Genomic DNA, 12,794 nt, shown 5'->3' on the forward strand with positions numbered 1-12,794 from the left:
AGCAAAGATTCTGAGGTGCGGGCACCACAGGACTTTTGTTCTTACAGAAAGAAAACTTTGGATCTGCTGGATATTGCACTGTTTCTCCAAAATCATTTAAATAAATATGGCACGCTTCATGGATATAAGCTGATGCACTTAAAATGCAGACAGGCTGCTACGGAAGCGGATTGCATTCTGAGAGCGTCTTGTCGGATGTTTTCAGGTAGCAAAGAAAAAAATCATGTCAATTCAGAGCCAGAAAATTGATCAAATTAATTCAGTATTTTTTTTGTTATTTTAAGAGAATCCAATAAGTTGGCTAGTAAATCCATAGTTGTTACTAGTTAACAACACGCAGGCTACCCAATCGGCCTGCAGTCGTATCTTTGATCATAATTTCTTTAACATTACACTGATCTGCACTCATCATATATGCCCACTTCTGGGTAACATGACGGCACGTCATTTGTTATTTTCACGTTTTTCATTTGGAAAATAAAAGTCTTATTTATCTCAAGGTTTTGCTCACAGACGTGTTAAAATCTGTAACATCAATTATCAAGGCCATAAAAATACAAGTCACTTTATTTTTTGCAAATCACACTTTGGAAAGAATGAAAAAAAAAAACTCAACAAAGGAAGAGTTACACAGACTGACAAAAACACTATTTTGGCTGAATAATTTATCTTAGAAAAATTACAGATGATCTCAGTATAATACAGCACTCACAATACACTGTGAAATCAATTTGTGCAAAGTCTAAGTGTCGGCCTACAAATGAGACAGATGTCTCACTGTCGCTGTCATTTGTGATTTTCTGAAACTCTTTGTCCCTTTTTGTTTCTTTCACTCTCTTTGAAAATATGCAGTGATGCAACACTTTCACCTCCTGTGTCCTCTCCCTTTGCAGTGGTGGAGGTTCTGCTGTCCAGAGTCTGTGCACAGGTCTCAGGTGTCCCTCAGTCTGTCTTTACATGGTGGTCTCCTCCCACTCCAGCTCAACATCACCTGAGGACCAGGACACAAGTGTGGAGTGAAGAGAGCAGGCTTCTTTAAGAGTGCATTTACAGTGTGTGTCATTTACCTTCCATCGCTTCCAGAGAGTCCATCTTCTCCAGAGAAGAGTAGCTGACAAACCAGATTGACTGACTGTTGCCTTTGTTGTTTAGAAGTTCCAGCGTACTTTGGTGTAGGAAGATGTACTGAGCCTGGCAACACACACAATGACAGATATTGTTCCCTTTTTATCAATACAACACAATACAATACAATACAATACAATACAAAACAATACATCCATCTTCTACCGCTTTATCATCCACAGGAGGAGGGGATTGACATGGGGTGCTGTGTCAATCTCACACCCTGTACAGTTCACCAGTTCATCACAGGACCACAAAAAGAGACAAACAACCATTCACTGTCACACCTATGGTCAATTTAGAGTGTCCAATTTACCGAATCCCCAAATCTGCATGTTTCTGGACTGTGAGAGGAAGCCAGAGAACCTGCAGAAAATCCACGGGAAGAACATGCAAACTCCATGCAGAAAGACCCTTGTTCCACCCGGGTCTTCTTGCTGCAAAGGCAAGAGCGCTAACCACTACACCAACCATGTGGACCCACAATACAATACAATACAATACAATACAATACAATACAATACAATACAATACAGTACAAGACAATACAAAACAATACAATACAATACAATACAGCAGTGGTCAGCAACTGACGGCCCATGGGCTAAACCTGGCCTGCTCTGGTAAAGATCAGATTAAAAAAGGTTTTTAAATCATTTGCTTATCTTTCAAATATGACAAAGTCGTGTACAATTCAGAGGCTTTTATTCTGAGGCTAAAAATTCCAACTGCTAAAAACACAGATGATTACTGAGAAGAAGCAAAGTCCCTGCAGACACTGAGAAATACTACAAGCCCACATGCTATAACAGAGTGAGGTATATTTTAGGACAACGTCCTGCTGTTTCAAGAGGGGGAAATCCTGCTCAACACATGCCTTTAATCCACTGCCAGATCATTTATTTTGTCCAAAAAGAGAATTCTCTCTTTGTTTCCTCATGGGGATTTGATCACAGCAGGACACGAGTAAAAAGTAGGACAACAACACTGTAATTTGTCACGCCACTGGAGTCTTTCATGAGTGGTACCAACTTAAGACACAATATATTTTGGTCCCCTTATGCTCTCGAGGTTGTAAAGAATAAAAACGGACTCACCAGATTCTGCACCATGCACATCCTCTCGCTGCGCAGCTCAGCCACCAGGCCGTAAATATCCACAAAGTCGTGATCTCTGACGTGCTGAATGAGGTGGTCCAAGGCAATAAACACTCCCGTTCTTCCCACACCAGCACTGAGATAAGAGCAAGAACAACATATCATTACGATGCTCGCTTGTTTATGACTTATTGCAGGGTTCAGCACAGTGCGAGGACCACTACTGTGACATTAGGGTAAGTGTTGGTGTCAGTGCGTTTGATTTATGCGGCGTCGCTGTGCTGCGACTGTACCTGCAGTGAACCGCTATGGTGGTGTTGTCGTGCCTGTGAGTTCGGACCGCTTTGACGAACTTAATGAACGTGCTGCAGGACTCTGGGACGCCGTGCTCAGGCCACGACGTGTAGTTGAAGTGACGGACCATGATGTAGTGTCCGTGCTGCACAAAATAAGACAAGTGGTTAAAGATGCAAGCAAATTAAATCCTTGTTTTTAGGTGTAAACCAGTACACATGTTCTGTGCTGATCAAAAATGTGACAGAACACAGACAAAATCATCAGGAGCAACGAGGGGGTTAAGTGTCCTGCCCAAGGACTCATGGGCAGGGAAACTAGCGGAGTTGGGAATCGAATCCACAACCTTCCAGTACCAGTGAGTGTGAGTAGTGTGAGCGGTTAAGAAGATCATCTCACTGAGCACCTGCTGTGGTCATTTTCCACAGTCACGGATGGTGTCTAACCACGCCCCTGCACTGCTCCCCCTCACTCAACTTTCAGCCCATTTCTTGGCATTTTTCAAAAATAGGCAAAAAAACAGGACCTCACACACACACACTCAACCAGCCTGCTGCTCTGTGGGGTAGTAACGCGCTACATTTACTCCGTTAAATAAATTGTAATTTTGAGTATATATTTGAAGAAAGAACGGTACTTTTATGCCGTTCCATTAGACTAAGTTTATCTTTTAATATATTAATATATTTAATTTTAATGACATCTATTTCTCTCCTTGTTGGCTATGGCTGACAAAATCTTGCCAATCACATGCAGCCAGTTGAGTCTGTCAACTGTTAATTTCCCACTGGCGACAATATAGATGTGTGAAGTGACGTTATGAGCCACACATGTTCTTTCATTGTAGGGAACACAGATCAGACTTGTTGATCATGTTTTGTGTTTTTTTGTGTGTGTTTGTGTGAAGTTACTTCTTCACTTACCTTTTCTACTTTCAGGGTTCTGACAGTCCAGTCAGGAAGGACTTCCTCTGACACTTTTGAGATGAGGATGTCACTAAACACTGACATTGGCTTGTTGTCCTCAGGCCAGTACTTGTGACACCGGATCTGAAATGTCACACATACACACAAAGAAGCACACAAATCATCAGATCTTAATATCAGATAGAATCTAGTGTGTTGATACAAATTTTTCTGAACAGTGTGAAATCTTCCATGACTCACTCTGCCTTTTTCGTAACACTGCGTGAGCATGGCGATGGTGCGGGTTCCCGTTTCCCAGATCATCCTCCAAAACTCGGCCACTGTTCCAGGCAGAGGTCCCTGCGTTGCTATGAACTCGTTGGGACACAGGTAGCCCTGCAAACACAGAAAAAACACGTTGAACTTCAAAGAGACAGAGAAACATCTACTATCACAATATAATAAGGAATCAATTCTCCGTCGAGTGTCAAACGTGAGGTTTTCGCTCACAGATACTCACTGAGACAAAGCTGGCGTTGATGAAGTCAGAGCCTGCAGTGCCTGGTTCTGACAGCAGTTTCACTCTGTTGTTATTATCTAGACACAGTACAGCAAGAACATGAAATCCACTGCACATGCTGTGAGATATAGATGTTGCGTCTGATATAGAAATCAGTGAAGTCTGGAAATGGATTTTCAGCCTGACCACTTACAAGGTTTGATGTTAGGGAAGCGGTTTTTGGACTTGTTCCAGGGCAGGTCAGCATCTGTGGTGGCCAGGTCTTGCAGCAGCTTTGGGAGCTCCTTTGGAGATAAGATGTTAAACATTACTTAAAGCAGGGGCGTGTGACTCAAATCACCTAGGGGCCACTGAACGTTTATTCTGGTCAGGAAGGGGCCGCTCAAGTAAAAAAAGTCCAACTTATTAGGGAAAAAAAAAAGATGTGCGATATAAGCTTAAACTTGTATCGCGATATTCCGTCACGACAAATATGATTATTGTGACAATATTTCACAGAATTGAAAGTGACCATTTTCGGAATGGGACAATATATAGTGCAGTAAAAACACGGGAATCTGTCAATAAAAAACCTAAATACTTATATTATAAATATAATAACTGGATAGTGGCAGCCACATGGAATCAAATAAGTTTGAGAACACTGACTTGATTTAAAAAACAGTGAGCAGCCTGCAACACATAAACTACGGTCCTCTGCAGCAGCTCGGGTTTGATTCCGTCCCCCTCTCCTTTCATACTGGTCTATAGGCAAGAAAATACTAAAACATATATATTTGAAAATGTGTAAAAATCACTTTAAATAGGATTTATTTTTTCAAAGTTGTTATCGCTATGACATCACTGGGTGTAATATTGTTTCATGCATACCAGTTTTGTACTTCACTGTCATTCACTACTGTCCTTAGAGATTGCAACCCCGTACTCTAAGACGGCAATAGTTCTGACTCGTATGATGGGCTATTTCAGCTACTTTTTAGTTAGAAATAAAGTTGTGCTATTGACACAATATCCAAATTTAGAGAGTACTTTTATATATTTGTATTTTGTATTTTATTAAGTCATTCTCTGCATTTAACCAATCCCCTACTAGAAACCTTCCTAGAATTAGGAGCAGCAGGCAGCCACTGAGCAGTGGGCGTCGGCTACCTTGCTCAGGGTTACCCCAGCCCTTTGACCTGGTGAGGACTCGAATCAGCAAACCCTCTGGATACGAGCCAAGTTCCCTCACCACTTGGCCGTGGGCTGCCCATTAGTATTTTGAAAATAAGTTCCTGTGTAGTGAACCCTGTCTTTCTGACTCCAGCCCCCTGACCCACATGAGGAGGATAAAGTGGTAGAAAATAAATGGATGTACGCCTGCACTGAGAGAGCAGACTGCAGCGTGAGAGTGGGATTGACACACAGCAAAGGACCGTGAACCTGCGGTTGTTGCAGAGTAATATATCTCAACTCAGCGAGTGGTGTAATCAGGCAGAAGCACAAGTGTAGTTCTGAGGAAAACACTTACAGCAAACTCTTCCTGAAACTTGGCGTTGTCGTTGGCACACAGATCCTCCACATGCTGCAGAAAAGACTTCTTGTTGACGGGTCTAACAGCGAGGGCAGCACAGAATTGCAGTGAATATACGACAAAATGGATCTAGGTACAACACTAATATATGCAGATCTGTCCTGCAGCTGCTGTCTGCACATCCACATTATTTATGCAGTCTGACTTACTTGAGTGATTTCCTGTAGCTGAGAAGCCTGGACAGAAATAAACAAGAAAAAGCAAAATAAATCCACAAATTATCTCTATAATCGCAGCCCACACTGTGATATTTCTGTCCATTGCAGCTGAACTGATCCCCTTCTGTGGATGATTGAATGTTTAAGCAAAGGGAGGCTTAATCATTTTATTCCAATCCACACTGATTTAACGCTGACAACGACTGTGATGTTTCGTTCTAAAAGCATATAGTATGAACACCAGGAAACTTGAATAAAGTATGAGGTGAGTCCTCTGTGGCCGGTGTTTCTTTGCAGTGCTGAAGACTCGCCGCTGCCCACGTTCCCGACTTATCGATAAAACTTAACATTTGTGCCCTCTACAGCTGCACAAGTCTTCCAAAGCAATTTCAAGACAGAGCGAGTGGTGAGTGGGTAAACAAATTAAAATGTTTTCACCCAGAGGAGTGTGTCAGCTCAGCTGCACATTTTCCTGCCAGGGATGATGACGGGGAAAAGCAGCAGGTTGGAAACAAACTCAGACATCGCTGATTCATGATTCATTGAAGTGTCACACTCCACCAAAGATGGTAGAAAAAAAAAGAATAAAAAAAAGAAAAAGTGTCACACTCCAAACATGGATGCATATTTAAGATGAGCTTTCATGGGTTACGTGATGTTGACACACACACACACACACAGTGATGAGTGATGAATGAAAAGTGAGGTACAACATGTAAACTAACGACACACAGCAAGATGAAGCACATGCAGCTCAGAAGCCAGACTTACTGGATGACATAAATCTCTTTCCGTCTAAACCAGAAGGAAGAATACCTGGTGAGAGAAGAGTAAAGGCCGGGGCAAGTTAGTGCAAGTGTCTGAGACTCTGCATGCAAGGTGAGTTACCTGTGCCGTTCATATGACAGGGGAGTGTGTGACACCTGGGCCTCAGTGCATGTGTGCGTGTGCACAGAGGATGAGCGTTAAATTTGCTTCTGTGCTTAAATAAACTCACTGCTCTGTGATGTAAAACATGCACATGTGGGACTCGCGTGATAAGCCCATGTCACGCAGGCTGTGTGGCAGCTCTGATCTGATAATGTGGGTGTTAACAACAAGATGTTCCCAAACACCATCCCGTGTGATCCAGGACTAACTTTAATTAATCCATCAATCATGCTTTATCTATTAAGGTCTTTTAGTGTAACTCAAAGTGCTGTATGAGTTCTCAGTGAGCAGCACGGAGACACTGGAGACTAAATTTAACTGAAATTACAATGAGGAGACAAATAAATCATGAGAATTCTGCAAGTGACAGTTCTCCATTCATCCATTAGTTGGTTAATCAATAAAATGTCAGAAAATGTTCATCTGTGTATCGCAAACCTCTCATATTTCTTCTTCTGTCCACAAACCAAAATCTTTCAATTTTAATGATTTTATTTATAACATAGAGAAAACAGAACCAGAAAATATTCACATTTAAGAAGATGAAAAATCGGAGAATTTGATCTGTTGTCAAAATCGATAGCAAAAGCATACAAAGCTAAAGTTACACAGGTGGAACTATTCAGTGAGTGGATGTCATGGCAGAGGCAGCGCAAAGGAGCGTGATAGAATAAGAGACTGGACAAGGGAAGTTATTGGTCTGGAGTTCACTTTTCCCTTCACTAGTGTTCTTTTTTTAATATCTTGAAAAATAAAACAATGTAATCATATTTGTATTAAATGCTATAATATAGGCTACACTACCTGGCCTGAGATGTGGTTATTTATAAATTAGAAGTCCAGCTTTAGGATTAATTGCTATCGTTGTCTTGTCAACAACTGCACGTGTTACACTGACAAGAGTTGAAACTAACAATACTGTTTACCAACACAGCAAACCCTACTTTGTGTTACTTTCAGGATTTTTCAAATGTGACTTGATTTTAAAAAACGTGGGAGACAACACACACAACAAAGCTTTTCTGTGAGCACAGACGAGACAATCCAGTCAAGATGCAGGACCACACACTTGTGTGTTTCATCAACACATGAAACGAGGAGATGTTTGATACTTTGATTTGAAATCAGGAAGACTGTTAAAAACAGGCTAAAATCACAGGGCACCCATGTCGAAATCTGTCCAATTATCCTGTAGTGTGGATGCACCCACTCACACATTCATACAGCACATTTCTATCACACATCTTTCACACACGTTCACACACAGTCGTCAGGAACAACATGCGGTCAAGTGGTGCTTTTGAAGGCTCTTACAGGACAGATCATGTTCATTTCATTATTTATTTTTCTGTGTTTTTTTGTAGTTGTTGTGTGGGTGATGATGATGTTTAGATGTTTGGGAAGGGAAGGTGTTCATTCATTCTCTATTTATATCTGCAACTGAAGTACTTATATCTCACCTCATCCTACTTAAATGTGTATTTGTTTCTCACCAAGCTTGAAAAGTAGAAGTATTTTGCAGCATTTAGTGGCTCTGCACTTTTTTGCGTGGGATAAATACAGAAGAAAAGCAAGCCTTTGACTTTTGTAGGAGAGAATTGTGACTGGCAGAAGTAAAGGTAAACATGTGTTGTTGTGATGCTGCCTCTTCAGATTCAGGAGAGCGCATCACGCTGCCTGCAGGAGAGACATGTTTTTGTCTCGTTGACTTAGATCTAAAATCGTCCTCTGGAGCAGCTTCCTCAAGTCTGAAATCATGTCATTTGCGACTACAGCCCCAAAACGTGTTTTATTGTGTGGAGCATGTTGCTTTAGGACCTAAACTAAAAACACACACACTCACTCACCGGTTGAGTTTCTCCTGTTTCAGCTCCATGTCTGCCACAGCGATCAGCTGATCCAGTTTATATTTGGTCTCTATGATCTCTGCCTCTCTGGGTGAATAAGTACCGCCCTCTTTCTTGCGCTGATGGACTCTGATGACAAACACCAAAGACAAAAGTGACAAAAACACACAATTATTACTACTACAATAGTACTGACTAGTACTTTACTCTAAATTAAAGGCACTTTGAGATGTTCATAGGTCATATATGACATATGTTTATTTTATTACAAACAGAATCTATCTATATCTAACTATCTCTGTGTGTGCATCTTCCTGGCTGCAAACCTATTTTCCCTGCTTGGGACAATAAAGATACCTTGACCTTGAGAATCAAATATCAGATATTGTGCACCACTATGAGTTGCACCTGAGTCAAATATGACACATAACACATTTATTTTTAATCTAAAACAATTAAAACTTGTACTTTTTCTAATGCACTTTGAGGTGTGTGAAGGACAGGTATGACCAAAATATTTATGTTGCTTGTAACTCAGCTTCTGTTCAGGTACAGTTATTTTTTTATTTGATATACCTTACATAATATTTGCTGCTTACTGGCTGCGAAAAATGTCTGGCTCAGCTAAATGTCTTGGTTTGGAAATGCGGCTCATAGGAGATTAAAGTGCATAAGATCTCAGCGAGCTTGCAAACCAAAGGCAGTAGTGTAGGAGCAGGTGCAGTTATGACGCTTATACAGTTCTAGCACGACTCAACTCGACTTTTCCATTAGTGATAGCACAGTACCTGGTGGCTGGTGCTGGTTTTGGTTCCTGCTCTGACGAGGTTCCAAACAAGATGAGCCGATGTACTGTGTACTGTACTGTTTAGTGACAGTAGTGTGTAAGACAGAGTCCGTGCTCCGGTCATGCAGGAACTACTGATTTCAGTGTATAAAACGACGCCGCGGTGGTTTCACACAGCCGTGCTGATTTGATTATTTTCCCCCGAATTAATCGAGCACTTGTTTGGTCCATAAAATGTTAGAAAATGTTGAAAAATGTTGATCAGTGTTTGGCAAACCTGAAAATGATGACGTGCTCAAATGTCTTATTTTGTCCATAATGATTTCTTTGTGATATGAAACCAGAAAATATCCTCATTTAAGAGGCTTAAAAATCAGAATGGCTTTGATTATAAAAAAAAACAACCCACTGAAACCAATGAATTGATTATAATATTAATATTAAAATAATATTTGACAATTAATTTAGTAATGGATTAATAATCGATTCATTGAATAATAGTTGCAGCCTTACAGACGTGTGTTATGGATTTTGTATGCTCTGGTTTATTGGAAACATTTGAAATGAGGCTATAATTCTTAATATTTTTAGATATTATTTATGTTCATGTATAATTTCTGCATACATGCTTCACAATAATCTAAAAGAAAAATGTAATTGTTTGGTTTAGAATAATACTTAGAAGAGTACCGTGTGTACTTTACGCAAGGCAACCTATTCTGAATTGAAAACCATTTAAAACGGCAGCAGTTGTACACATCTTAACACTAAATGGCAACATTTTAATGTTGGTAAATGAATCAAAGCCTGTTTTTCATCTTACTTGACTGAGACACAGATGATGGTGATGAGTAACACGGCCAAGAAGAAGGAAAGCAGAACACCAAGAATGATCTGTTCATCCCTGGTCAACAGTCCATCCGCTATGAGAGAGAGAGATTGAGGGAGGAAGGGAGGAAGGGAGAGAGAGAGTGAGAGGAGATGAAATGTACAATATCAACATAGATTTGTATATTGTGTTTTCATGTTTTGGAAGAATACACAGTAGATACCTGCAGTTTTGACATGGTCAGAATATTCGGAGTCAGTGTGTTGGCCATTTATGTTTGTGGCTCTGAACTTGAACCTGGTAAATCAGAAAATAACAGTGCTGTCTCATATTAGATAACATGTAAAAACAGTAGTAATTAAAAACGTGAGTGTGTGAGTGTGTGTGCAGTGCACTCACACATAGACCGTGCTAGGCTTCAGAGGTCCGTTGCAGAAGTGATCAGTGCTGTTCTCCTGCATGCAGTCATTATTTGCTCCGATCACGTACGTTCCCGCTGTGGTGTGATTGTGCCGCACCAGGGCCCGGCCGTCTCCAGACACGCTGCCATCACCTCTGACGTGTGTGACCGCACGTGACGCCTCGTCCAGCGAGAAGCACGGCGGGTTGGGGAAGCCGTCGTCTGTCAGGTAAGGAGCAGGACGACTGAAAAAAGCCTTGGTCCAGTTGGTTACATTCTGGACGTCCTTCACTGTGACAGGGTGGAGGTCAGAGGAGAAAAGGGAGTCACAGTTCTGTCGACGGTGAGCCTTTCACCTGCATTTCATCTTCTGTGGACTCGGGATGACGTGAACAAGACAGATACCCAAGTGTGTTCAAGTGAGAAGTGATGGCTGTCAATGTTTCTGAAGAGTCATACCTCCTGACTCGGCCACGATGACCTGAATTTTTGTGATTGGTCCGTTGTTGTCACTATAGAAACAGGAGGGCATGCGGATGGTGATAGTCCTGTGGGTTACCATGACAGCACCTCCATGGCTCAGCTCTGCCTGGGGTCTTTGGGTTGGCTTGGCTGGTGCTGGAGACAGTAGAGCACACACACACACACACACACACACACACACACACACACACACAGACACACAGACACACAGACACACACACACGTCACTGCTCACATATTCACATGTTTACATGCTGAGTTAAAGGTCCATTGTGTGACATTTAGTAGGATTTATTGGTATATACATACATGTTTGACAGGTACTGGTACAATCACTTTACAAGAATCATTGTGTGAATTTCCTTTTTTCCACTTATTCTGTTTTCTTTTTAATTATATTCTTGTTTTATTCATACATGTTTGCCTTAGTTTCTTTACATATCCACATCCAGTGGATACATGCATTAAGCGGCTGCTTGTGTTCCCTCAATAGCATGTGGAGAACTTCTTATTAACATATTAAAATCTAGATATCTTTAGATATATTTAGATATCTGAATAGTTTTGAGCTCCAGTCATTTGTTTGTTTCTAAAAACAAATAAGCTGCTTGACTTCACATGCCGTATCACCACACTTAGTGTTTCACTTTGAATACGATAAGTGCAAATTAATACAGGCCACTTTTGTGATTTTAGTGCATGAAGTGAAATAAAGGCTTGGTGTACATAACCCAACTATAATGAATGCAATTTATATTTGTATATTCAGTAATAGTCAGGCACCAGCGAGGTGGTGGGGGCTCCCAATCAAATCTAGTTTACATAGTTTACAATTAATGTAGTAATCAAATAATTATTGATTAACTGAATAATCATTGTAGGCCTACATACATGTGTTATGGAGTCTGTACAGTTTAGGATCATGGTAAATTCCTGCACACTTGCTTAATGAAAAGATATCTGAAAGAACTTTTTTTTTTGGGTTTGAATAACACTTATATTTGGACAGTATGTACTTTGCTGCAGTCGAAACCTAATTCCTGGTTCTTTAAAGGCCTGGATGACTTCACACTGTGCAGAGGTAATCCTCTGCCTATCATCAGTGTTGCTGCACTGCTGTAACAACCTAGAGAGAAACATTGCAGAGCAGACACAAGAAAGAGAAGCTGTACCTTTGATTCCTGTGGTGACCTGGACATGTGAGCTGGGTGGACTCCTACCGGCTCCGTTCCTAGCTGAAATCTACAAAAAAAAAAAAGGTTAAATTTGAAGCTTGTTGAGGTTTTGGGGTGCTGGAGGTTACAGCTCCAGGTGTATGAGTGACCAGTGCGACCGACGCCTTACCTGGATGCTGTAGCTGTGTCCTCCCTTCAGGCCTTCTACGACTGCAGTCAGTGTGTTGTTCTCTCTTTGGACGACGTTCAGGCTGACGTTCTTGACCAGTCGATCTTTTTCATAGACGTACACAAAGTAGGCAGTGATGTTTCCATTGGGCTCTTCTGGGGCCGTGAAGGTCACCCTCACACGGTTCACTTCCTCTGGGATAACTGACACAATCACGTTCTTGGGAGGGTCTTTGGGCTCTGGGGAAGGAGCCGAAATGATGTTACTGTCATCATCAATTTATTCAGTGTTTACTGTTTTATCCTCCACATGAGGGTGGTGGGAGCTGGAGCCAATCCCAGCTGACATAGGGCGAAAGGTGCAGAGTACACCTCAGACAGCTCACCGGTCCATCACAGGGTCAACACACAGAGGCGACAACAATTTAGAATGTCCAGTTAACCTCTACATGTTTTTGTGGGACTGTGGGAGAACACCGGAGAACCCTGAGGAAACCCACATA

The 12,794-nt window shown here is 41.4% G+C and overlaps 1 protein-coding gene across 3 annotated transcripts in view; it reads right to left on the bottom strand.

Moving 5' to 3' along the window:
• Nucleotides 1-650: 650 nt before the first annotated feature.
• Nucleotides 651-12,794, bottom strand: part of ptprq (protein tyrosine phosphatase receptor type Q) — a 63,257-nt gene continuing 51,113 nt past the window's right edge. For all 3 annotated transcript variants that reach the window (XM_044036546.1, XM_044036544.1, XM_044036545.1), the window contains 18 exons: nucleotides 12,293-12,531; nucleotides 12,121-12,190; nucleotides 10,925-11,083; nucleotides 10,465-10,756; nucleotides 10,289-10,362; nucleotides 10,060-10,159; nucleotides 8,450-8,578; nucleotides 6,444-6,488; nucleotides 5,664-5,690; nucleotides 5,452-5,533; nucleotides 4,135-4,225; nucleotides 3,942-4,018; nucleotides 3,683-3,817; nucleotides 3,440-3,565; nucleotides 2,516-2,661; nucleotides 2,223-2,358; nucleotides 1,068-1,191; nucleotides 651-991 (listed from right to left, as the gene is read on the bottom strand). In XM_044036546.1, coding sequence (XP_043892481.1) covers nucleotides 954-991; nucleotides 1,068-1,191; nucleotides 2,223-2,358; nucleotides 2,516-2,661; nucleotides 3,440-3,565; nucleotides 3,683-3,817; nucleotides 3,942-4,018; nucleotides 4,135-4,225; nucleotides 5,452-5,533; nucleotides 5,664-5,690; nucleotides 6,444-6,488; nucleotides 8,450-8,578; nucleotides 10,060-10,159; nucleotides 10,289-10,362; nucleotides 10,465-10,756; nucleotides 10,925-11,083; nucleotides 12,121-12,190; nucleotides 12,293-12,531 — 2,090 coding nt within the window. In that variant the 3' untranslated portion in view covers nucleotides 651-953. The remainder of the gene's footprint in view (nucleotides 992-1,067; nucleotides 1,192-2,222; nucleotides 2,359-2,515; nucleotides 2,662-3,439; nucleotides 3,566-3,682; nucleotides 3,818-3,941; nucleotides 4,019-4,134; nucleotides 4,226-5,451; nucleotides 5,534-5,663; nucleotides 5,691-6,443; nucleotides 6,489-8,449; nucleotides 8,579-10,059; nucleotides 10,160-10,288; nucleotides 10,363-10,464; nucleotides 10,757-10,924; nucleotides 11,084-12,120; nucleotides 12,191-12,292; nucleotides 12,532-12,794) is intronic.

This window comes from Solea senegalensis, linkage group LG10 (assembly GCF_019176455.1).
Source record: "Solea senegalensis isolate Sse05_10M linkage group LG10, IFAPA_SoseM_1, whole genome shotgun sequence".
Taxonomy (NCBI): domain Eukaryota; kingdom Metazoa; phylum Chordata; class Actinopteri; order Pleuronectiformes; family Soleidae; genus Solea; species Solea senegalensis.